At 53.1% G+C, this 24474-nt stretch overlaps 2 protein-coding genes across 7 annotated transcripts in view; one reads left to right on the top strand and one right to left on the bottom strand.

Moving 5' to 3' along the window:
- Positions 1-453: 453 nt before the first annotated feature.
- On the top strand, positions 454-5694 carry NGB (neuroglobin). The gene is made up of 4 exons (XM_010976437.3): positions 454-784; positions 2288-2399; positions 3018-3137; positions 4588-5694. The coding sequence occupies exons 1-4, from the start codon at positions 696-698 to the stop codon at positions 4720-4722; spliced, it is 456 nt and encodes a 151-aa protein (XP_010974739.1). The 5' UTR covers positions 454-695; the 3' UTR covers positions 4723-5694.
- A 2851-nt stretch (positions 5695-8545) lies between these two features.
- TMEM63C (transmembrane protein 63C) overlaps positions 8546-24474 on the bottom strand; it is a 104397-nt gene continuing 88468 nt past the window's right edge. For all 6 annotated transcript variants that reach the window (XM_010976440.3, XM_031454117.2, XM_031454116.2 and 3 more), the window contains 10 exons: positions 24040-24193; positions 22730-22836; positions 21618-21704; positions 20975-21040; positions 18742-18904; positions 18392-18497; positions 17805-17972; positions 15918-16027; positions 14441-14509; positions 8546-11586 (listed from right to left, as the gene is read on the bottom strand). In XM_010976440.3, the coding sequence (XP_010974742.1) occupies positions 11386-11586; positions 14441-14509; positions 15918-16027; positions 17805-17972; positions 18392-18497; positions 18742-18904; positions 20975-21040; positions 21618-21704; positions 22730-22836; positions 24040-24193 (1231 nt within the window). In that variant the 3' untranslated portion in view covers positions 8546-11385. The remainder of the gene's footprint in view (positions 11587-14440; positions 14510-15917; positions 16028-17804; positions 17973-18391; positions 18498-18741; positions 18905-20974; positions 21041-21617; positions 21705-22729; positions 22837-24039; positions 24194-24474) is intronic.

The raw sequence follows: 24474 nt of genomic DNA, 5'->3' as shown, positions 1-24474 counted from the left end.
ACCTTCCCCATCCTCAGCCTTGTCACACAGGTAGGCACCCTGGCATCCTCTGGTCCGACCTCAGGGCAGAAGGAAGAAGACCCTGTGCCAAGGGGTCAGATGACTCTAGGCAGCGTTTGAGTGGGGCTCGTGAGCAGGTGGCGCAGGCAGAGCCTACCCAAGTCGGTAAAAATTGAACTTGGAGCCCTAACTAGTAAGTGGTAAAACTGTCACCAGTTTCCAGATGAGAAACTGAGGTCCGAGAGGCTATTAAGCTCTGTTAAGGCTGTTAAGCTCTGTTAAGCTCTGTTAAGAGTCTGTTAAGCTCTGAAGCCCAGTCGTTTTCCTATGCCACCAGGTCATCCCTGACCAGAGCCTGTTGCTGGGAGATGCGCATCTTGATGGACGGGAGGCGGGCGGGGGCCGCCGATGCTTTAAAACGACCCAGCCCGGGCGGGGCGGGGCGCTCTCGGAGCAGCGGGGCGCAGGGCTCAGTGGGGAGGAGCAGGGTCCCCAGAAGCACCAGCAGGGCCAGCACGGCTAGGGTGCCTCCACCTGGGCGGCTAAGGAGCGGTGGCTGGACTCCGCCCGGCCGAGGCGCCGGGTCCGTACCGGGTGCAGTGTGGCCGCGTCGCCGTGGAGATGGCGCGGCACGTGCGGTGACGGTGCTCGCGCCCCGAGGGTCCTAGCCTTGCGCCCCGCATTCCCGGGCGAGCATGGAGCGCCCGGAGCCCGAGCTGATCCGGCAGAGCTGGCGAGCGGTGAGCCGCAGCCCGCTGGAGCATGGCACCGTCCTGTTCGCCAGGTGAGGGCGGCCCGGGCGCCCCCGGGGTGCGGGTGGAGGGGTGCCTCCCCAGGAACGGGTTCGAGGAAGCTGAGGCGGCGCCAGAGAAGGAAAAACTGGCCCGCTGCCTTGGCGCTGCGGCGCCTCCAGATGTGCGCCAGAGGAACGAGGCACCGCGACGGGCGGCGCAGCCTTACTGCTCTTCCCCCAGCGGTGGCGGGTCTTGCGAGCCAGCGCCGCACGACCCGCTCCCAACCGGGCTCTCTGGGCTCCGGCCAGGGTCGGATCAGGCCAGGGTCCGCTCCGGCGGGTCTCCTTACACTGGGGCCAGCAGACACGTCTCTGCGCTGCGCCCCATCCCCGGCTGTGTGCCTCTTGAGTGCTTTTTTCTTGCGTGGTGACTGCAAGGGTGCCCACCTCTGTCAGTACGGGGGAAACTGGGGTGATCCAAGGGCCTGTGTGGGCGCCTGGCAGGCAGGGCACAGCGTCTGGGCCCCAGGACTGTGTACTTCCAGCAACCAGCAGAAGGACAAACCTTTCAGGAGAAAGGGCCAGGAAAGGACCAGAGAACCACCAGGGAAGGCATGACAGACGCCCAATCTCACCGCCGGAGAGAGGGGTAAGGCAGTGTGCAGACCCCAAAGGGGAAGGAGAGGCCAGTCTTCAACTTCAGCTTGAGGGTGTCTAGGTAACCCCTTTGCCATCACCAAAGAGGCAATGTTCCCTCACCAGGGTTTTTCAGAAGCCTTAACTCCCTCAGCCAGCCCAGAACTTCTGAGGAGGCTTTTACAAAACCTTTCCCCTAAAGAAAAGGGAATAAATTTGCAGAGTTACACAAAACCCCATGACCCCTAGATGTGGCTGAGAGCTTCTGTTTGTGCCTCCCAGCTTTCCCCAAACCCACTGTTTTCTCAGGCACCCTCTGTGGCTCTGTTACTCACAAGCTGTGTGACCTTAGGCAAAGTACTTAACCTCTCTGGGCTTCTGTTTCCTCCTCTATAAAACTGGGATAACAGTTACACCCACTGCTTAGGAGTGTGAGGAATACATGTTAATCATGTGTAAATTACTCAATGCTCAGTAAGTGTAAGAAGTTCTAAATGCTGTTATCATCACTGGCCCAAGCCCCCTCAGACATGATGAGATTGGGAGGTTCTGACCCAGAGTGGGAGGGAGGGAGGTAAAGAGAGAGAGAGAGAGAGAAGCCATACTGTAACTCCAGTCTTCCTGTTTTAGGACCCCTTCCTATCTGAGTGCACGTCCCTCAACAGTTTATGGAGGTGCTATCATGTGCCAGGCTTTATGAGAGGCCTGTGGATACATTGTTTTTTCCAGGTTGCAGAAGATATGAGAGAGCGGAGAGAGGGGCACCAGCAAAACTGGCAAATGGGTGCATGCCAGGTTGGAGGGTGTGCTATAGTTTACAGCCTCAGCACTGCACACCCTCCCTGCTGCTGGGCAACCAGGGCTCACCGGGGCTGCAGGGGCAGCACCCCATGGCTGACACCAGGCCTCCCCCAACAGGCTGTTTGACCTGGAGCCAGACCTGCTGCCCCTCTTTCAGTACAACTGCCGCCAGTTCTCCAGCCCAGAGGACTGCCTCTCTTCCCCTGAGTTCCTGGACCACATCAGGAAGGTGAGGGGGAGGTGGAGCCTTCCTGGGAGAGAATGAAGAGCTTGGAATGGGGAAATCACTTTCGTTTCCTGCCCCAGGCCTGGTCTTACCCGCCGCCTTCTGCTCCCTCGTATCAGGGCATCTGCCGCTTTTCCTCTGCTTTGAGCTGGGCACAGTCTGGGGCACAAGAGTCAGCCTTCTCCCCCACTCTGTGCTCAGCCAGCTGCTCCCAGCTCTGCCATTGCCCTTGGTCTTGTCCCCTGGCTCCTGTAGGTGGCATTGGTGCTGATCCATCAGAGGCCGTCTGCCTGTGAAAACCAAGCTGGGGTTTTCTTAGAGGTTCAGACTCTCATAGGGCCTCAGTGTCCCCTCATCTCAGGAGAACAACACTGTCCAACTGATGTGTTTATGGCTTTGAGCCCCTCAGAGGAGAGAGGTTTCTTTCATGGTATAACATTAGGAGTTTGGCCATCACACATTTAGCACCTACTGTATGCATTCACAGGCTGCCCTCTGTCTCTGATCCTGGAAAACTGAGGGTCTTCCTCCTGGTTGAGACCCCCAGGTTCTGGACTCTGGTTGTGAGCAGGGGTTGGGGGTTGCTATGGCCTCTTTTCACCACTACCTTTGTCTTGGCAGGTGATGCTCGTGATTGACGCCGCGGTGACCAATGTGGAGGACCTGTCCTCGCTGGAGGAGTACCTTGCCAGCCTGGGCAGGAAGCACCGGGCAGTGGGTGTGAAGCTCAGCTCCTTCTCGGTGGGTAAATGGGCTCTTCCTCTCTCCAGAGCTCCTGGCCTGAGGCCACCACTCTCTTCCAGGCCTCCCCTGTACACCTGTTTACCCTCCCCACTCCCATACCCTCAGATAACTGGGAGTGGGGCCTGCATTGTTACTTACTTGCTGTGTGACCCTGGCACTACCTTGACCTCTCTGAGCCTCTGATTTTTCTTCTTGTATGATTTCTCTTAGAGCCATGGAAAGTAAAGGAGTCTTTGGGATTAGCTGGTCTGCTCAGTTTTATATTGCTGTGTATAAAACCATCCCTGAACAAACTGGCTTACAACAACAGTTTCTGATTTCTCATTTGGGCGGTTCTTCTGTTCCATGTGGTGTGGCTGGAGTCACGTGCACACTGCATTCAGCTGGGAGCTCATTTGGGGCTGGAAGGTCCAAGGTGGCCTGTCATCCTCTGGGATCTCGCTCCCTATGGCCTCTTATCACTCTGTAGTGTAGCTGAGCTTCTTTACAGAATAGCAGCTCAGTTCCAAGAGGGAGTGTTCCAAGAGGATAAGCCCTGGCGTGCAGGTGCTTTTCCAACCTCTGCCTACATCACTCTTGCTAATGTCCCATTGGACAAAACCAGTCACATGGATGAGCCCAGTGTTGAGGCAGAGGGGCCCTCCTCAAGGGTGTGAATCCTTGTGGTGTGATTCACTGGGGATCGCTGACCCGACAGCCAGCCACCCAGTCCAATCACCTTGCCAGATGTAAGCACCTTGAGGAAGGGACTGAGTTTGTCTTGTGTTCTCTCTATCCCGAGCACTAGTACAGTGTTTAGTTTTTAGTACTTATTCAATAAATCTTTGTGGAATTAGTAAACTGTACTTTATAATTAATAATAAAAAATGAGAGCCACTATTATTGTTGAAGACTTACTTTGTATAGATGCTGTGCCAAGAGCTTTTAATAGATGACCTCATTTAATCATTCCAACAATATGAAGAGTTGGAATTTTTACTATCTGTGTTTTACTGATAAAGCAACTGAGGCCCAGCGAGGTTACTAAACTTGCTAAAGGTCACACAACTTATAAGTAGTAGAGTCAGAAAGTGAATTCAGATCCATCTGGTTATAGAGCCTGGGCTCTTAACATCATGATTGCTGCCTTGCACAGGAGGAAACTGAGGCCTGGGGACAAAGACTTGGCTTGGTTGGGTGTCCCTGGCAATGCCTCCACCCAACTCATGGGGTGGTTGCAAGGCTGGGAGTGGAATGAAATGCTTTGTTCACTTTAAAGCTCCATCTTTAAGGGGAAAGGGTGGGGCACAATATGGTACCCAAAGATCGGGGCAGAATTCTGCTCAGGAAGCAGGAGAAGAAAGGCCCAGGAGCCTACTTACCAGCCCTGGGCCTTGGTATTTTCACCTGTGGAATGAGGCGATGCCTTCCTGCCTTTGGGAGTGACAGGTGTCCTTTGCCTCTACAGACGGTGGGTGAGTCGCTGCTCTACATGCTGGAGAAGTGCCTGGGCCCTGCCTTCACACCTGCCATGCGGGCTGCCTGGCGCCAGCTCTATGGGGCTGTGGTACAGGCCATGAGTCGAGGCTGGGATGGCGAGTAAGAGATGACTCTGCCCAGCGGCCTTCCCCTGGCGGCCCCTGACTGTCCGTGTCTATCTTTTGATCTGTGTCCACTGTAGCCCAGGCTCCCCCAGGCCTTCCTGCCCTGTGGTCCTTGTCCCCTTGGCCATACCAGAGAGGTGATGGAGCAGGGCTGGGTCTCTGTCCCCCTCACCCCCAGCTTCCCAATTTCCCCTCTGGCATCCCTTCTTCCTCCAGGAGGAGGAGCCGCGTTTTGGTGGCAGAGGTGGCATCGGGCCCGGGGTGGGGGGCTTGTTCAGAGAAAATAGGCTCTTCTGTCGTCTTCCCTTCCCAGTGAGCCCGGGCCAGGTGGGGACAGCGGAGGGGGAGGAATGGGATGGCTGAGCTGCGGGCACCTTCCCAGCTTGCCTGCCTTCAGTGCTTTTTCTCTCCCAGGGATGTTTGCTTTTCACAAGGAAAAGGGAGGGACAGCTTAGGCCTTCATGGTGAAATCACAGGCAGCAGGATCAGGTGACCAGGAGACCTGCTGAGGAAGGGGGAGGTGGCTCTGTGATGGGGCTCACCTGGGTCTTGGGGGCCCACTCAGATGCCACCTGACAGTTTTTCTTTTGCAGTGTGTGATGGGAGTTCCCCTATCGTTGCTCTGGAGGAAACAGCTAGCCAGCCAGGGAGGGGCTGGGCTGCGGAAGGGCAAGGAAGGAGGGGGAGTTTCATTGCCAGAGAGACCCGAGGCCCAGTGGCTCTTCCTCCAGCAGGCCCTGAGTCTTATCCTCCACCCCGACGCTTTCTGCCTCTGCCCACACCGATTGCGGGTCCATAGTTCCCTGTATTTAATATCCGGCGTGTGCCTATGCTTATGTGGGTGGATAGAAGAGAAAGCAGCAGGAGAGGCCCCCTCCCTTTACCCTGAGCTGCCTCCATGTTTATCTTTTGCTGCGTGCTGTGTTTGTATAAACTCATGCGGAATAAACCTGTTCTGTGTGCCTCTCTGACCCTCCGAGACTGGTCTTTTCTTGGGTGTTGGCTTGTGGCCAGATGAAGCTGCAGGGTGGTGGATGTAGGGTGGGATGGGAGGATGGGATCAAGAGAGTTAAGGCCAGAGTGGATGGAAAAGAGAAGGATGTGGTGTTGATGGAGCCAGGGGTCTGTGGTGGAAACTGGTTGGCAGGGCACACAACTGGACTACATCTCCCAGCCTCCTTTGCATTAGGTGGGGCATGTGACTGGGTTCTGGCCAATGGAATGAGTGAACATGTGTGCCACTTCCAGACCTGCCCTCCCACCCGGCAAACTCCTGCATGCTCCTTTGTGCTCTGTCATCCTTCCACCAGCTTGATGCAGACCTCACAGTGACCTTGAGGGCCATGTGTTGAACATGGCAGAGCCAGTAGGTGGAAGGAGCCTGGGTCCTTGAATCACTGCCCGGAGGAGAGTGCCTACTAATCAGAAGTACCTGGTGGGGTCTGAGACTTCTCCAGCATGTAAAGCAGGGGCTTACTCATTCTGAATTTTACAGAAAAGAGACATAAACTTCTATTGTGTTTGTGCCATTATACATTTGGGGGTTGGTTTGTTACCATACATACCTGCACTAGCCAGAGTCTGAAGCAGCTCACTGGTCAGGAGTCTGGGAACCCACCTCCTGGTGGACAAGGTGAGGCCAGGGATTGAATGCCTTAGGTGCCAGGACAGCAGCAAACAGTGCCAAATCTGACAGGGTTTCTGAGGAGAGCTTCTAGATCCTCCATGGAGGGGTAGGTGCCAATCCCATGGCGGGCTTTTTAAGGAGATTAAATTTGTTAAACCAGGAGTGTACATTGGAGATGAAGAGCATGTGTGAGTGTGTGCATGTCTAAGTGTATGTGTGAGTGTGCGTGTGTGGTCAGGAGGAGCAGGCAGACAAAGGTAGAGAGATAGCCCTGGGTGTGGGGAGCGAGTGGCATTAAGAGTGGGCTTCGTCGGAGCAGGCCTGGGGTTAACCCCCAAGTGTTCCTGGATGCCAAGGTGTAGGGCCCTGGGGCTGGGCTGTGAATGGCCGGAGGGGCTGGACCCGGGCCAGCTACCCTCACTCCGAGGTCTAGTTTTTCCAGCCAAGACCAATGTCACCGCAGCAGAGCCTCCCTAGCTCCAGCTGCGGCCTCATTTTTGTTAAGCTCAGAGGGCCAGGCCTGCCAGGCTGTGTGACTACAGACACTGGGTCTGGAGCATGTAGGAGTGCTTTTCCCACCAGGGCATCAAAAGTATTTTTTTCTTGAGCCCCACACCAGAATCACCTGGGGGAAATTTGTAAAAGAGAGGTGTATGAGCCCATCCCAGAAATTTTGGCTTATTCAGGGACTGGGCCTGGATGTTGGGATTGTTTAAAATTTCCCAGGAGACTCCGATTTGCAGCTGCGATGGAGACCCCAGCATTTGAGGCTTGAGAGATGCTGGGCTGCTGGTTGTCAAGGCCAAGGGACCTCAGATGTTCAGAAAACAGTCTTTGTTGAGAAAATCTGTGAACTGTCTTCCCACAAGCCAGGCTTTGCCAGGCCTCCCTGGGGCCTTTATAGAGCAAACCTGGAGTCAGCCAGCATGGACCTTCCCCAGCATGAGGGCTCTGGGACAGGAGCAGGGAGCCACCCCAAGCTTGGCCTCCAGGTAGAGCCTCATGGAGCCCAGGGTCCTTCTGCTTTCTTCTCAGCCCTGTAGAGCCCAGCCTGGCACTCAGTATGGTGTGCCAATGATCCATCCAGCTGGCCTCCTGGACCCCCCTGGCACCAGGCCTCCCTCTTGGCCTGTCCCCCAGTCCCACCATTTCTCACTCCTCCACCCCCTACCCTGACTCCTGGTCCCAGCTGCAGGACACAGCCCCTCCCACCAGGCCAGGGTGGTCTTCCTACTCCTCTCCCTATGGGAGAACCCCTTGTGGATTTCATCCCATTTGGGAAATAATTGCTTTGAGAGGAGGGAGTGAAGGGGATGGGCCCCGGCCCCACGCCCAGGCTCACACCATGGTGGCTTTGAACCCATGTCCACAGGTGGACTATGAAAGCTTGAGAAGAGGATCTGGCGAGGGGGACTGGGGAGCATCCCTTAGGCATTGTGCCCGAGACTGTCCTCTGTCCTCACAGGGAGCAGTGGGGGAGGAAGCCCCTCCCACCTCTCCAGCTTGTTCCGTCTCTGCAGCTGAATCAGCTCTATTCAGTAATGGGGCAGAGCAGTCAACCTTCTCTCCTGCTTTCAGGATGAGGTGACCAGCCCAGGGTCATCGAACTGGCGAGAGCAAGGACCAGAACCTCAGTCTCCTAGGCCAGGACATGTCCCCCAAGGGAAGGGAATTTTTTTCTCCCTTGTCATGGCTGCGACAGCAGACATAACTACCCTTTGCTAGAGCGTCTTCTTATCCCATTCAAGCCTGACCTGGCCATGCCACACACCCTACCTACTAAGCCCAGCCTCTCTTCGACCTCCCCCTGCCCTCGCACTGCTGGCTAAGGCTGGTGCAGACCCGGGCTCTGCCCACCGCTCCTTCTGGGGGCTTCCACCTGAAGTCTTCGTCTTGTTGAGTCCAGCTTCTAATCTGGCCAATGGCTGGCTCTCGGGGTCCAGCACTAACCCCAGGGCTTCTGCTGCCCAGGGGAGGCTGCCCCAATGGCTCCCGGGTAGCTCACAGACCAAAGTTCTCCCCTACTGCTCAGGGAGCTCTCAGAGCATCCACAGCAGAGAGGAGGCAGATTCACTTCCTGTTTCTCCAGCAGACCAGGAAGCACTTTCCAGGCCTTCCCCTGTGAGTACAGGGGCCAGGGAGGGCCTCAGGGGTCAGGGGATCCCAGAGGGGGAGCTCTGGCCCCAGGGGTCAGAGTCACAAAGCTGGTGCGGTCCTTCAGGCTGGCCCATCAGAGAGCTCTGGGTCCTTCTGGTGGAGGGAAGGCCCAGCTGGGCTGGTCCAGAGGCAGAGGCACAGGCCAAGAGAGGTTGGGAGGACCTGTTTATTCAAGGCACGGTCATAGCGTTAATAACAAGAAGGTTCGGCTTTCTGGCACATTCCTTTAGTGGTGGTGGCCAAGGGAAGTCCACACCCCCCACCAGGGTCCCCAGAGGATGCAATGCTGCTGATAGGCACTTTGCTTCCAGAAGCGTCTGAGGAAGAGGCAGGCAGGCAGGCTTGGAGCTGCTCTAGGCCCAGAGAGGGGCACTTCTCAGAGGCTCTAGTCAATACCGGGTCCCAGGAGGCAGCTCCCTCCAGGGAGGATCGGGTCTGAGAGGCTTTGGGGGACAGATGGGGCAGGGGCAGCTGGGAAGTGGGCGGTGGGGTAGGGATGGATGGTGGTAGGTAGGCCAATAGATGGGAGCAGGTGGGAGGGGAGTTCCTTGGGGAGGGCCTGGATGTGGCTTGTAAGGTGCCAAAGCACGCCCACACCCCAAGCATGTGGGAGATCGTGGCTGTGGCTGTGCTGTGCTGGTTGCTCTGGGTCTCCAGGAAGAACCGAGAGGTGAGTGGACTCAGGAACTTTCCCAACATCCTCACTGCCTTCTCTCAAGACCAGACTGCACTTGACCCAGATTCAGAGGCGTAAGTTCCAGCCATGCTGCCACGTCATCTGCCGGGACCCTTTCCATGTGTAGTTCCCACAGGCTGCCAGTGGGCAGGGGGAAGAGAGGGGCAGAGAGGCCAAAGCAGCAGGGAGAGTCCAGCAGGGCTGTGGAGCCTGAGGGCAGCTACCAGCAAGGAGTGCCAAGCAAAGGGGAGCCCTCAGGCCAACTTCTGGCAGGACTCCCCTTGCCACACACCTGGGAGTCGGACAGGGCCTGGAGCCGGCCACCTCCCCATGGTGGGCAGAGCTCCCTGCTGGGGTCCTGACCACTCTGCTCTGGAAAGGACCCTTCCTTTTATTGGCTGGTGAAAGGCTCTGGGGAGGAGGCCCAGGGGGGCTTGGGTTTATGAGGGACCAGCTGCATTTAATTTCCTCCTTATTCCTACCTGGACAAGGAGAGACTGCCTCCTCCCCAGCTGACCCAGGCTCTCTGGGAGGATCCCTCAAGCCAGAGTCTGGGTTGAGCTCTCAGGGGAGAGCAATGGTTGCCTCTAGAGTGCTATTTCTCCTCTGGGGTCAAGCTTGGAGCTTCTGGAGCCAAGTGTGGGAAAGGGTGGAGCGGCAGGTGATCTGAGCTCACTCATGTGCCTGGGAGCCAGTGGGAAACACCTAGGTGAGGTGAACCTTGGTGCCCACCTTGGGTAGGTTGGCTGCAGGGACCCAGACCTTTGGAGGGAGCTCCGGAGAGCTCTAGAGAACGCAGACCCCATTTGACTTGGCTCATTCTCATCCACCAAGGCTCTAACCAGCCCTTCTCTATGTCTTCCCCAATGGCTGTCTGGTGGTCCTGATGGGGCCTGTCCCCAGAGGCCAAGGCCTGTACCACACTGCCTGCGGCAATGGTGCCAGGTGTCACCAGTGTTGTGACGTGACTTTGGCTCCTCTGGGCCTCGGGTGGTGGCAGCCCTGGGAGGGCAGCCTTACTCTGCCTGTCCATGGAGGACACGGCCCCTACCCCACCCCACTCCCCGCAGGGTATCTGCAGTGTCTGAGCTAAGACCACACCGAAGGCCACTTGACTGCTTCTCAGTCCAAGGTAGAGGGCAGCCCCAAGAGGAGACAGCCTCCTACTTGGAGGCCAGGGGAAGGTCAGTGCCTTCAGTTTGCAGCATGGGCTTCTCACCCTAGGCTGCTGCCCACTTCGGTCATGCTGGGGCCTAGACACTCAGATGGGTATGAGGGAGGCAGCTCTCAGTGGCCACATCCTTGACCTTGGGGGTCCTCTCTTTAGGCCGTGGGGCTTAGGGAGTTACATCTGGTTTCTTATCACTAACTGTTTTGGGAGAAGATCCCCCTCCATGAATTCTGCCTTTGCCCCACCCCCTTGTACTAACCAGCCCTGGTTACCTTCATTAAAATGCATACAGGTCCCATTTAATGAGCCTCAGGTGACTATATCCTAGCTGCTCTTGCAGGAATAGAAAGGAGAAGGGTCTATACCCTGCTGCTCCTGGGGACATGTGATGAGGGGCAGAGAACAGGAAAGGGCTCAGTCACCTCCTCAGCTCTATGGTCTCAGCTGCCTCTCATTGTGGTGGGTGCAGAAAGTCCCTTTACAGATCCCCATGCAGGGAAACATGGAGGAGGTGTCTTGTCGGTGAGGCCTAACATACATACCTTTGCTTCCTCAGACGGCAGGGGAGGGATGGCTGGGGCTGGGGTTTGGGGGAGGGCATAAGAGCAGCAGCAGAAGCTCCTTGGGCAGGGCAGCTGGTGGAAGGGCGGCGAAGACCCCAGAGAGTCTTCAGTGGGCTTCTTCCTGCCTCTTCCCTCATGCACACCTTCTCCATCGTGACCCCAAGAAAGTCCCCCAACCTTCAATCTCTGTGCTCAGGGCTCTAGCCACTGCTCCCGAGATGTGGTGCTTGCCTATATCCTCCATCCCATCCCAGGGTCCCTCCGCACTGCCCAGCATTTCCCGTTCTAGCTGGTCAGCAGGTCGGAGCCTCCACTTGGCTGACAGAGAGCCAGGGCTCCGACGAGATCTTCCCAAAGTCTGCAGGAGGTAGTGGGCGGTCTTAGTCGCCCTCCTGCCTCCCCCTGCCGGGCTCTCCCCTGGCCACCACTCCAGGCTGGAGTCGCCAGGTGGAGGCCTCGGGTTCCTGGTCAGTGGTACTGGCTCTGGCCCTCCAGTTCCAGCCCTTCCTGGAACTGGGCCGAGTCCAGCTCCCTTGCAAAGCCCCTCACACCACTCTGCTCTTCTCCCTCTTCTGGCTGTCTGTTCATGGTGCCGTAGGTGTGCCGGGCCGGGGAGGAGGCTGGGGTCAGGTTCATCTCCGGCTCTTGCAGCACGGTGGCCACGTATAGCTGCTCGGGACAGAGAGGGGAGATGGGGTGAGGTCACATCTGGGGCAAGGCCCTGGACACACCCTTACTCCTGATGCCCTACCCTCAGAGCTTCTGCCCGTCTAAGCCACGGCTCCTTCCTTCTTCCCCAGCACTGGGGTCCTGGCCATCCGCCCACCCAGTTGCTCTCGAACATTTAATGAATATCTATGTGCTCCCCGGCTGGTTAGTGTGTGTCTCCTAACCCCTTGTCCACTGTTCCTTCAGTGCAGGTGCCATTTATTCTTGGCTCTAGGTCAGGCTGAACCCAGGGGGAGGTGACATGTGGCTCCCTGACGCCCGGGTCTGGAGAGACCCCCATTCCTGAGCTAGTGCGCTTTCTAATACAGCTTCAGAGGCGCGTCCACAACTCCCTCAGACTGTGTCATTGGCTGGCCTGAGAATCAGGATTTGAAACTGGAACTGCTAGCTGAGGTCCTGGTCATGTGACCTGTGATGTCCCGGCAGGTCCCAGGAAGGCCTGGGATGGCAGCAGAATAGAAAAACACAAGAAGTACTAGGGACAGAGCTGCTTGTCATCCTTTGAAATGACTTTTAAACCAACTCCTTATTTTGAAAATAGGTAATTATTGGATAGAATTACACCTTTCCTGTAGGAATTTATTTCAGTGAAACCAAACAGCCCTAGTCAATGAGGTAACACCTTTTCAACAGAAGAATTTAGATATTCTCATCAGGCCGAAGTCAACCCTATAGATGATTTTTGGTCACGGGGAAAATGGTAACTGAACAACAGGAGAAGCCAGCAATCATCCCCGAATCAGGGAGTCACCTCAGTATCATTAATGGAAATAAATGGGATTTATATACCTCCTGGTGTGACGCACAGCACTGCCTGTAACGTGTCCTAGCCCCTAGTGTTGAACGTGAATCTATCAAGCCTTTGGATCTAACTTCTAGTTTTCAGGAAATACAGGGGCTAGTGCAGGCTGCTATAAGATATCATGAAGAAACAGCCAGAAAAGTCAGGCAGGTGGGTCATTCTGCAAGACTACTGGCTTGGTATCCCCAGCAAGTCATAAAACAGAGACAGTACTAAAATAAAAGGGACATGCACAGGTGCCAGATTAATCGAGCAGAGAGACTGGATTGGATCTTGGTTTGGACAAGCTGTAAAAGCTATTTCTGGAACAAATAGGGCAATTTGAATGTGGACTGCATATTTGAAGAGGTAAAAAAATATATATATGAAAAGACGGAGATCATTAATTAAAAACGCACATTATAAAATAGTGTGCAGTATTATGCCATTTTAGAATATATATGTATATATCTGAAAGAATATACATTAAGGTATCAGTGGTCATCTCTGGGTAGTAGGAATATGGACATTTTATTTTCTTATTTTTGCTTATCTCTTTTTTTCCCCATAATTATCTACAATGCTTATATACCACTGTTATAATAATGAAAGATTTAAAAAATCAATTTCAGTAATTAAAAAAAAAACCCTCAAACTGTAGACCATGACAGATCTGGTTCAAACTTTGTTCTGCCACTTCCTTGCTTAGTAGTACCTGAGGGTCTAGATTAATTCAGCCTCAGTTTCCCCTCTGAAAAATGAGGATAAAAACCTCTGTGGTGTGGGTGTATCATAAAGGTCAAGATTGAGAATGGTGGAGCATCTGGTTTGTGAGATTTCAATAACTGATTGTTGATAATATTCGAGAGAGGTCATCTTGGAAGGGCCCTAGGGAGATGCTATGTGAAGAGAGACCTTCCTGCTTTGAAACCTTTGCCACCTCTCTGGTCTGAAGCTCCTTCTCCTCTGTCACCTCCCAGAGATAATCTGTATGGTTTGTTTCAAAGTGAGATAGACCCGCAGTTGTGCACACCCAGCCTGGGCACGTCCACCCACTGTTGGCATCTGCGCACTTTCACCCAACTCTGCCGTGGCTCGAGGGCCTCCTCTCCCACAGGCCTTGCTGCCCACCCTGCCTTTCCACCAGGCCCAACACTGTCTGCGGTTCCCCAAACGCTCCAGATTCTCTCTTCTGGGCCTTTGTACAGGTTGATCCTCTTCCTCGAATGCTCTTCTCCCACACACTATTCCACCAAGTAACCACTACTCTCCCATTCCTGGAGTCAGACTAGATGTTCCCTCCTCTGCGAAGCCTTCCCAGAGTGCCCAGCCTGGCTGGTGCCCTTCTTCAGTGCTCCTCCAAGGCACCCTGGCATCGGGGCATGGGCCGACCTGGCACCCAGCTCAGTGCACACATAGGTGGCCCAGTATCCACACTGGTGGCTGGGCTGTGGGCGTGTGCTCATGGCCCTCTAGGCTGAGCCATAGTGTGGGAGCCAACGCCCAGCCTGCTGGACGCTGCACTCTGAGTCTGGCCTTGTCTCTTCATAAGCTGAGGGGCTCACTCATCCGGCACGGCCCCTCTGCCTTACCATTCAGTGCAGACCTCCAATAGCTCACTGCAGCTCTGTCTGCGCCACGCTGCCTGGCACCTGTGCCCTTGGAGGCAGCCTTCAGTCCTGAGGCTGAGCCCCAGCACGTCCCTGCGTCTACACGACTGAGCTCGCTGTGGCTGGGTTCGCCCTGACCTTTCTCTTCCTCTCTGAGTTCCTTCTATTGTATGTCGAGTAAATCCTGGATCTTCTATCTTTCCAGCTCTTCAGCCAGGGCCACGGCAGCAATTTGACCTGGGCCAAGTCCTGCTGCGTCAGAGGGGGGAGTCCGGGGACCCCCGTCTCCTCCCCAATACCCACGGTGGGTACTACCTGCTGGTGCCCCAACAAGGCCTCTGGAGTAGCCCACCCTGTAAGCACCCCCCTCCTGACCTGTCCCAGGGTGAAGGCACTGACTCACAAGGGAAGTTGGCGTGGAGGAGGTGCTGCTGGGCTCCAGGTCAAACACGGTCTCCATCTCCTCCTCGGGCTGCAGTGAGGGGAGGGACACGGAGGGTCACAGGATGGGGGTGTCGCCCTTTGCTCTCGTCCTCCCCACATCCAGAGAAGCCTGGACCATGTACCTGGGCCTCTTGCTCCCCTTAAAGTCAATGCATCTTCTATTTTTCCAGACCTGCAGCCAGTTGGCAGGGCTGACGCCCAGGGGGACAGAGAAAGGGCTGGGATGCTGCGGAGACCCTTCTGGAATGTTCCATTCCCAAGGACCATAATGCGGGAAGTAAGTAGAGTGGAGGTCGGGGTTCAAAGATGAGCCTGCCCTGACTCTAGGAGAAGCCTTCAACTCTATCTTCTTTCCTGCCAGAAAATCCCCCTCTACCTCTGTAATGAGACGAGATATCACCTTCTGTCTCTAGAGTGGACATTTGGGCAGCCAGATTCCAGGACATCACTGTATTGGGAAGACAGAGCCAGAGGTGTCATCTGCCCTGGTCCTTCACTAGCATGGGCTTGGGCCAGCGGATGGAAGAAGGGGCCAGGTGAAGAGGGCAGTGGGTGCTTGTGCCCAAGGGCCCCAGATATAGGGCCGCCAGAAGCAAGAAGATCCTTTTCCCAGAGTTCCCTCTTCTGATTCAGCAGGATGCTAATACTTTAAATCAACTTTCTTTCTTATATAAATTCATTTTAAAAGGAAACAATTCACAATTATAAACAGAAAACCTGTGTCAGTTGCCATAAGCAGAAGGTTAACTAGAAAAATACATGGGTAACTGTGAAAAAGAAAAAATAATGTTTCAGTCTACTGGAAATCATTCCAATACACCTCTGCAGTCACCGCACTTGGGGAAGTGCTGACCTAGAGCACACAGTTTTGTTGGCATGGGTTGGCTCCCTTCTCTAATAATTGGCTGGACCCCACTGGCAAAGACCCAAAGGAGTCATGGGGCCCAGAGAGCCAGGTGTCCCCTCCAGACGGCCTCAAGTTCAATATCCTGAGATTCTTAAAAGTGAGAGGACTATCCCTTTTCCCCAGGTTATTATCCTTTAGCACCCTCCCCCTTTACTCCTGCACTCCATCCTCTCTCTCAACCCTCTGTCCCTTGAAATGGTCCTATAGCTCGGTGGCTGGACAGGCTTACATCGTAGGAGGGATGAGCCAGCAGCCTGTGGTTTGGAGGAGGTGTCAGAGGGGAGAAGAGGAGAGGACAGCTGTCTTCTAGATTTCCCTATCATAACTGAGGTGTGATTCTGGGGCCAGTGGAAGGATATTCATAGCACAGACACCCAGCACTGAGTTCGTACATCCCATCATCAGAGAGACTGGCAAGAACCTTTTGTCATTGTGGTGTTATGGATACCTCAGTCAGGAGGGTGTCCGAGAGCTATGTTCCCGGGGGGCCAGAGAGAACCAATAGAGGAAAGGCAGGATGGGAACTCACCTCATAGTCAGATGCTCTCTGAAGCTTTCCCAGAAAAGTCCCAAAGCAGGCAATTATTATGGAAAGGATAACAGTGGAGAGGGAGAAGAAGGTGATGGCGTGGAGCGAACCTGCAAGAAGGAAAGGCGTGGGCTTGGTGCTTGAGGATCAGAGCTGAGGGCAGAGGTGTGCCAGCTGAGACACCACCCAGGCTGACAAATGCCTGGGGCCTAGCTCAGCATCTCTGTTGGAGTTTGGAGCCTAGGGCAGAGACGTCCCTGTCCAGTTCTCCTCTTAACAGCTAGATCAATGAACCCGACACAGGGGCATCATCCCTCTGTGCCATTTGGCCAGTTTAGAATTTGGCATCTGGTGGAATCCATGAAAAAAATTAATTGACTTAAATATCCACTTGAGTGCCCATTAAACACTTCCTCTTCCACATCAGTTACCTGTACCATCACAGTCCCTGGAAAGTACCTCTGAGCTACTCATTTATGTCTTTGCCCCCAAAATACAATCTCAGACCCACACCTTTCCTTGTAAGCCCTTTGGATGTTAGTGTGCTCAGTTACCTGTGCTAATGGCACGGAAAAGCAATTCAGAATTTAAAAGTCATCTACGTCTCATTTGAGGACGTTTGGTAACTTTTACCACAGCAATTTCCTAATTATGTAAATATTAAAAATCAGTCGTTGCAGTTGGAAGTTACTGCAATGTTTACCATTGTGTTCCTATAAAAGCAAAAAAAAAAAATGGTAAACAACTTCAATATCCAACAATGGAGAACTGACTAAAACTGACAGGATTTAATGCAGCTGTTAAAACTCATATGTTCAAACAGTATTTAAATCACACAGGAGATTGCTCAGAACATAATGGTCAGTGAATAAACTCAGTCTGAATGGTATAAAATACCACAATTTTGTAAAGTAACAGTCAACCAACAAAGTCCCTCCTGCTTTGTCCTGTGCCTCAAAACATATGCACAGAATGAGGTCTGGGAGCAACAGACATCAGGCTGTAGGCGAGATGATAGGTCATTCAAATTCTGATCTTTCCATGTTTTTTTCTATTTTTGATAATAAAATAAACATGTAGTCCTTTATACTTAGGAAAAAAGCATTAAAAAGAATGAAGTTGCTAGGGCAAGGAAAAGCTAGGGGGATGGGAAGTTGGGGATGACGACAAATAACTGTGAGCTGACTGTTGACAGATGCCACCGTGAAGGCAGTAAGAAAACACAAACTTCCCCTTCTCCATGCCATTGAGAAGGTTAAGGTCAAGTGTCTTGAGAGAAGGCAAGTGTAGAGGGACGAAGGAGGATGGGGAGGTCAGCATGAGCCTCTTCTGAGACTGCCACCGGGGGCATGGGAGCATCAGAGGGGAGAGAGAGGGGACTTCCAGGCTGTGGCCTGTGGGGACTCCCTCCGTGAGGGTGTCTCTGAGCTTGCCTGGGCAGGGACAGCAGCTTTGCATAGTCAAGAGGAGGGGGAAAGCTGGCAGCTGGGGCAGACTCTGAATCCTCCTCCAGGTTTTTGGCAACCTGTAAGATCAGGTATCTTATAGGATTCTAGAGGGGATGTTATGGGAATTGATGGCTAATATTTTATTTCCTGCCGGACTTAAGTCGGAATGAAGGAATAGGATGGGGGGGTGGTTTTCCCTGAGGGTTGTAAACCAAAATGTATATGATTTGGACCATGCTGGTCCTCCTCTTAGTGTCCAAGGTCTGCTAGGACTCTAACGCAAGCCTCTGGGCCTGGAGGAGGCACTAGGCTTGGCCATGTTCCATGAGTAACACCTTGCTCCTCTCAGGTTTTTCTGTTCTAACAGAGTTGTTGTTGGCGGTGACGGAGCAGTGGGGAGCAGGCTGAGGCAGGATGGCTGGGCAGGCTTGGTACCTACCCAGTCGTAGGACGGAGAAGAAGAGCATCCAGAACAGGCCCAGGAGCGGCGCGAAGATGGCCTGTTGGACAGCGGCCGTGTGGATCTGCTCGTTGAGTTTGGTGGGCGCGTAGGAGTAGTACATGTTGTAGCGGTCGGTGATGTGCTTCATGCACAGGTAGAGAAGCCCTGGGGGGCCGGAAGACGGGGGCACGCTCAGCTGCTGCTTCCACGGTCAGGGCTGCGCCGTCCCAAGGCCCCCCAGGCCTGAGACGCCAGATTCAGTTCTGTCAGAGCTGCAAGGGCTGAGGGCTGTGGGAGCCCCGTGGTGCTGACCTCTGGGACCAGCAGCTGCCCTTGAGCCCTCAGAACCTCTCTTGCCAGTAGTGGGTAAACAGTCATTTGCTCAACAAACATCCTCTGTAAACAGCCATCCAACCTCAGGGCCCTGACTGGCTTGGCCCTGACCTGGCCCCTCCCAGCCCTTTGGACAGGTTGTCCCAGGACTCCTCTGGATCCAGTGGGGAGCCTGATGCTGTGGGTGGGGCTTGACTCCTCCTCCCAGCCTGAGGGCATGCAGCCCCAGGTGTGCCTCATGGATGACTCACCAAAAGGGACAATGATAGGGCAGGTGATGCTGTAGGCCATTACCACGCTGAAGACGTTCAACATCCACGCGTACTCGCGCCCGTACTGGAAGTCCATGGCCTGGTTCTGGGGCAGAAGGCAGGGGTTGTCCTGAGATGACCTGGACCACTTGGCTTAGCTGCTTCTGTGGGTCCTTGTCCAGCGCGGCAGCTCCCCTTCCAACCCTGGTGTCCAGGAAGCACCCTGTGCCCCACCTCACTGCGCCTCCCACCTTAGATCCCCCCAGGCTTCTAACAGGCCCTCTTCCTGTTAGACCAACCACCCAAGGGCAACTCCGAGGGCTGTGCTCAGGGATGGGTCAGGCCCTTACCATTCTGATGTGAACTCTCTCCGGCTCCGACCTGGAGAAGAAGAGGCGGGTGGTGTACAGTAAGAGTGACCCCAGGCGCAACAGCTCCATGCCTGTGCCAATCAAAGCTGCCGTGATCACGTAGTTGACAAAGAAGGCGCCATTGTCTGGCAGGAACACACACCTGGGTGTGGGGAGGGTGGAAGATAGCCGCAGAAGCCGAGGGAGAGGGAAAGGGCAGAGATATTCAGAGGGAAGAGGAGAGAGAGAAGAAAAGAGTGTTGAGGGAATGAGGATGGGGTGGAGGTAGAGATGGGGAGAGTAACTTTCATATACAGTCGTCCCTAGGTGTCCACAGGGGATTGGTTCCAGAACCCACTGTGGGTACCAAAATCCAGGGATGCTCAGGTCCCCTGTGTAAAATGGAGTATTTGCATATTACCTATGCATCTCCTCCTATATACTCTAAATCATCTCTAGATTATCTATAATACCAAATACAATGTAAATAATATGCTAATAGTGACTTGCACACAAAAAATTCAAGTTCTGCTTTTGGGAACTTTCTGGAATTTTTTTTCTGAATATTTTTAATCTGCGATATGTCAAATCCAAAGATGTGGAACCTGTGGATACAGATGGCCGACTATTTAAATGTGCTCCCAGCCCAATTTAAGTTAAGGAGGACCCTTTTGAGGGATGGTGGTGGTCTACAGCAAGTGTGGATGCATCAGGAGATACATGCAAGCGCTTGTGCTAAAGCAAGGGTGTTTGACCTGGGTCCACAGACCCTGGAGAGCCCATAAGTAGAATTTTAGGGGCCTGTGACCTTGAATATGGAGAAAATAGGGAAAAAACTTACATCTTTATTCTCACTAGCCTCTAACTGCAATTTAGCACTTCCTTCCTTTAAGAACATGGGCAGCACATCACAGCAGCCAAGGTCTGTCACCAGTTGAAGTATTTAAGTATCAAGTTGCTGGTCTCTCTTAACACCATTTGTGCTCATCATCACTTCAAAATGATGCTAATTATTAGACAGCCTGCTAAATTAGACATGCTAAATTCACATGATCAAAATTTTCCTGTCTGCACACATATGTTTGAGGTAGTTAGCTGGCCAACTTCAAGCAGGCATCATTCAGTCACCTGAATGGATGGCCACACTGCCTGTTCTCATGTGGGTGACCCAGGCATCTCTGTTGCTTTCCAGTGTCCCCATCTACACAATTCTGTCAGCTTCCTTGAAGAGAGAAATCTGTGAGCTCCCTGGACATATTTCAGAACTCCTTCAAAAGCTTTTCTTTCTCGAGGGCATCAAAGTTGAGTCATGAACTCACAATTCTTTTCTTTCTGTATACACACTGTACTGAAGATAGTGACCTAGTCAAAGATGAACTCATTCATCTTGGGAAAAAAAAATCAACTTGTTGCAATTATAGTTTAAATATAGAAAGCTTGGAGAAGTCCGGTCCTTGTCCTATAAACCAAGCTATGAGAGCTTGTGTGTTGTTTGCAACATTACATCTTTGAAAATTTGGACTTTCAACATTTGTAACCCTAAAAACAACCAAAAAACCTGAAGTTGGCTGAATGCCCAACATGACCTGCATGTTGCCTTGTCAAAAATCCACTCCCCTGCCCTAATTTAGTAATTTTCTTCTAGCTAAGTAACATCAGCTTTCACACCGATGCCTTTAAACAATAAAACATAACTTTTGCTTGCCTACATTTAGAATGCATTGTCCTATTAAATGTGTTAATAGAGATCAGTATTACAAATTTGAATTTCAAACTATTTTGATAAATATATTTCAGCGTAATTGGTTTTCATTATAAGTCAGGTATTTTGTACCTTTAAAGGCATCTACTCAGAGTCTATGTAAAACTGGCGGAATCTGCGTAGGCTCTGTGGACCGTATCAGCATCAGTTTCCTGGCTGTGATATCGTACTATAGTTATGCAAGATGTTACAGTCAGCGGAAACTGGATGAACAGTACATAGGACATTTTTTGAGGGGAATTTTTTTGAATCCACAATTATTTCAAAAATTTCATTCAGAGAAGGAGTCCTTGGGCTTTACTAGATTTCCAAAGGGGTCCACGGCATGGGAAACGTTAAGAGGCTGCCTAATGAGAGTGTTTGCGTGCGTTCACCTCTACCTGTATGAGCAAATAAGAGATACACATATCCACCCGGTGTGAACCCACAGAAGCCCCAATGTACCCCTGAAACATGCACTCTAGTACTCACTGGAACCTGATGGATGCCTGTTCCAGATAGTAGATGTCAAAGAGCCAGCGGAAGAAGACGTCCAAACTAAAAGCAAGAATAAGGCAGACCCCTCAGTTAATAGATCTATGAAGTAAGGCCTGGGGTTCAATTCCTCTTGGATTGGCTTCTCTCCTTCCAACCTTCCCTTGCCGAATCTCCAAAGACTCTCACATCTTACTATTCCAGCTGGCCAATCCACCCTGCCTCTCTTCCTTCTTAATGCTGGGCCACCTCTGCCCCTAACCCTCTGGCCTTTCAGCTCGAGGCCATCCTCTCTGGCAAAACTTCACCAGCTATTTCTCCCACAGTGTTCTCTCTCTCTTCTGAATTTCTACTGCACGCTGGCCGCATTCTCCCCACCTTGGGCTGTAAGTTAGCTGGGAGGTATGGCTTGTCTCCCCAGCTGGATGGCAAACTCTTTGAGGGCAGAGTTCATGGCTGACAGCTTAGAGTTCACATGGTACCTGGCTCATGCCAGGCTCATGCCAGGCTCCTGCCAGGCACTGGACTATCATTTGAGGAATGGGTTTGCAGCAACCACGGGGGGCCTATAGTTACCTTGGAGGTTCCAACTCTAGGGTGAGCCTGGCTGAGAGAGGAGGGATAATTGGAGGTGATGTACCTGGTCAGTCCCATAGAGGGCAGGATGACTACCATGAACACCAGAAAGATGTAGCACTTGTGCACTATGATCAGATTCTGACTTGACCTAGAAGGAAACAAAGAGAGGTATGTTAAGAACCAAATGCCTAACTACAGAATGGAGAGAGAGAGATGGTTACCTGGTCTAGAAAATGGTTTGATAGTGTATACCAATGCCATTTCCATGGAGCACTGTGAGCTGTGCTTGGCTTGGAGCAGCGGGAAAGAACAGCATGATCAACTAGTGATGTCAGCCTTGGGCATAGGAAAGGGAGGGAGGGTACACATATGCCATATACTTGACATCTCTGTTAAAAGGACATTACCAGTGATACTCCGAATCCTTGCAGAGTTTCAACCATCAACAGAAGCCCTGTTCTTGGCCAGAGGAAAGACCAGTAAGGACTGTTAGGACAAACTTCCTGGCTTACTGCCTGATAGGATAGTAGAAACTTGCAGTGCAGGAAATAACTTGAGACTCATGCAGCCTGCAGGCCAAAGCAGGTCCACTTGCCCCAGGGTATGGTACAAATACTTTCTAACCAATTAGCTACCACTATAGAACTACTAAGGCTAACAAATAGGAAATAGATTCTAATTGTTAAAATGAGAGGACTGTGTGGGCTGCATGGGTCTACAGTCAGACTGAGTGCATGGGCTCTTCTGCTGTGGCCTTAACAGCCCTCCTGACATTTTCCCAACAAGTCCCACTCTCTCCCTCTCAACCTGTGCCCTCGGCTTGGAATTCCTGGCACTGCCTCTCTCTGCCTACGGCTACAGATCCTTAGTGCACGGACGGAGGCAGAGCAAACAGCCCAAGGAGGGCTTGGTTTTGACTCCACACCCCTGATGTGGTGGTCCTATCTCAGCATCCCTGAGACCAAAGGCCTAGAGACAACCTGGTCCCCTCTTTCCAAATAATAAAAATAAATCTGTTAGTTTTTTGGGATGGTTTCTGGCATCAAAGCCATCCCATATTAATGTTATTCCTTAGGCCAGACAGGATGTGAGAGCACCAAACTGGTGGGGGTGGGAAGCAGGGGAAGAAGCTAGTGCCAAGTGCAGGGCTAGGAGGGGAGGCCCCCAGCTCACCTGGTCCAGTGGGCTTCCAGGAAGGCAGAGAGGTAGACGATCAGAGGCATTATCACCGTAAAGGCCCAGAGCAACAGGGAGGGGAAGAACTGGGTCACGACTGGGCTCTGCAGGGGTGGAGCGGCAGAGGGCAGGGAGACATCAATGCACAAGAAGCATCCCCCATCCCTTTCCAGGCCTCCCCTGCCTTCTCCCACACCCCTGGCCTCTTCTCCAGCTCAGTCCCAGAGCCGGCCTGGTGTCCCAGAGGCTGCACAGTGGGTCTGGCTTTTCTGACCAGCCTTTCTGGTCAGGGGTCTGCCTGGCTAGGGTGGCCAGAGGCTGACACCCCAACGTCAAGTGACATCCCCAAGGGGCATAGGTCTTCTACGCTGAGGTCCCTGGAGGGGTCACCTGGACTGCCCCTAGTGAGTTGGCCCTAAGTCTAGAGCCAGGTTTTCCTGTCTCAGATCTCAGGGAGGAGACACTGCTTTTATTGTGATGCTGTGTGAGAAGAGGTGGAGAGGAGGAGGGTGTAGAGAAAGAATCCCCAGGGAGAGCTGTGGTCCCTTGCCGGGGGCCTACTGTGAAGTTGAAAAAAGAGGGCAAAAGTAAGCGGCAGCAGAAGGGCTCGGCGTGACTGTGTGAGTGGGGTGGGGGTTGCTGGAGCAGAGACAGGGATAACATGAAAAGAGGGGCCTTTAGGGTCGTTGCAACAGCCTTGAGGCTACAGAACTTGGGAATGGGCCAGTCCACTTCTTCTGAACACCTCTGTCTGTATGAGGCACCCTCTCACTTGGACAGCCCCTGCTGGGCCCAGCACTCCCAGCCTGGAGCGGGCGTGTCTGGAAGTGAAGGAAGTGGAGACAGGTCTGGAGGGCTTGCTCCTCGAGGAGGACCACCTTGGGACTTCAGTCTTCCCCAACCTCAACCCTAGTTTCAAACCAGGGACCCAAGCTCTGGGGAACTCGGGGAGAACAGAGCTGCCATGCTTGCCACACCTTCTGCTGCATTTCTTGTACCTTTAGCTTGACCCAGTCTAGAGAAGCCCTCCAAGCCTACACTTGACTGGACTGCCCATCCCCCCACACTCACCCCAGAACTTGCCTGCAGCTCCCCAACTCTTCAGCCCCTAGTCCCTAAGATGGGCAATGATCCACGTTTATCCCCTTTCGAACCAAGGAAACTCTATGCCACCATTTACACTGCTGCCACTGCCACAATCGCATGGGCTCTGGAGTCACGTTCTAGTGGGCCCCCATCCCATCCTTGCCCGAGTTCTTCCTTCATTTCCCTGGGGCCCTCATGCCTGGCCCAAGCAGAGGAGGCACCTGCAGCTTCTCGATGGGGCGGGTGACGTTGTACATGTCGATGGTGTTGATGATGATGGCAGGCGTGGTGAGGAAGAAGAAAAGGAAGAAGAGGAAGGTGTTGATTGCGATAAAGCGGGCCCACCAATGGAAGCGGCGGACAGACAGGTGTTTCCTGGGGAGAAATGGAGGAGGGAGATGCACTCAGGACACTGGGTCTCAGCCCTCAGACAGAGCCCACACGCTGTTTCCTGCACGCCAGCTGTGTACCAGGCTTCCCTGGTCTGATTCAGCCTTTTGGGCCCACACCTGCAAGCAACAGTCCTGGACCTTCCCTTCGGTCACAACATTTGTAAAAGCCCTGAATATATCCCATAGGTGAGCCAAAAAAAAAAAAAAAAATCTGAATTCTTTCTGAAGGAAAAACCGTTTCTCCAAAGGCTGAATGCCTTCTAT

Source organism: Camelus dromedarius, chromosome 5, assembly GCF_036321535.1.
Source record: "Camelus dromedarius isolate mCamDro1 chromosome 5, mCamDro1.pat, whole genome shotgun sequence".
In the NCBI taxonomy this organism is placed as follows: Eukaryota; Metazoa; Chordata; class Mammalia; order Artiodactyla; family Camelidae; genus Camelus; species Camelus dromedarius.
The sequence above is the reverse complement of the archived record's forward strand: the minus strand, read 5'-3'. Positions and strand labels throughout refer to the sequence as shown.

Excerpts from the sequence above, each read along its gene's own strand:
- NGB (XM_010976437.3), top strand. The coding sequence starts at position 696 with ATGGAGCGCCCGGAGCCCGAGCTGATCCGGCAGAGCTGGCGAGCGGTG. Across the intron at positions 785-2,287 it reads GGCACCGTCCTGTTCGCCAG|GCTGTTTGACCTGGAGCCAG; the intron begins GTGAGGGCGGCC and ends CTCCCCCAACAG. Across the intron at positions 3,138-4,587 it reads TGAAGCTCAGCTCCTTCTCG|ACGGTGGGTGAGTCGCTGCT; the intron begins GTGGGTAAATGG and ends TTGCCTCTACAG.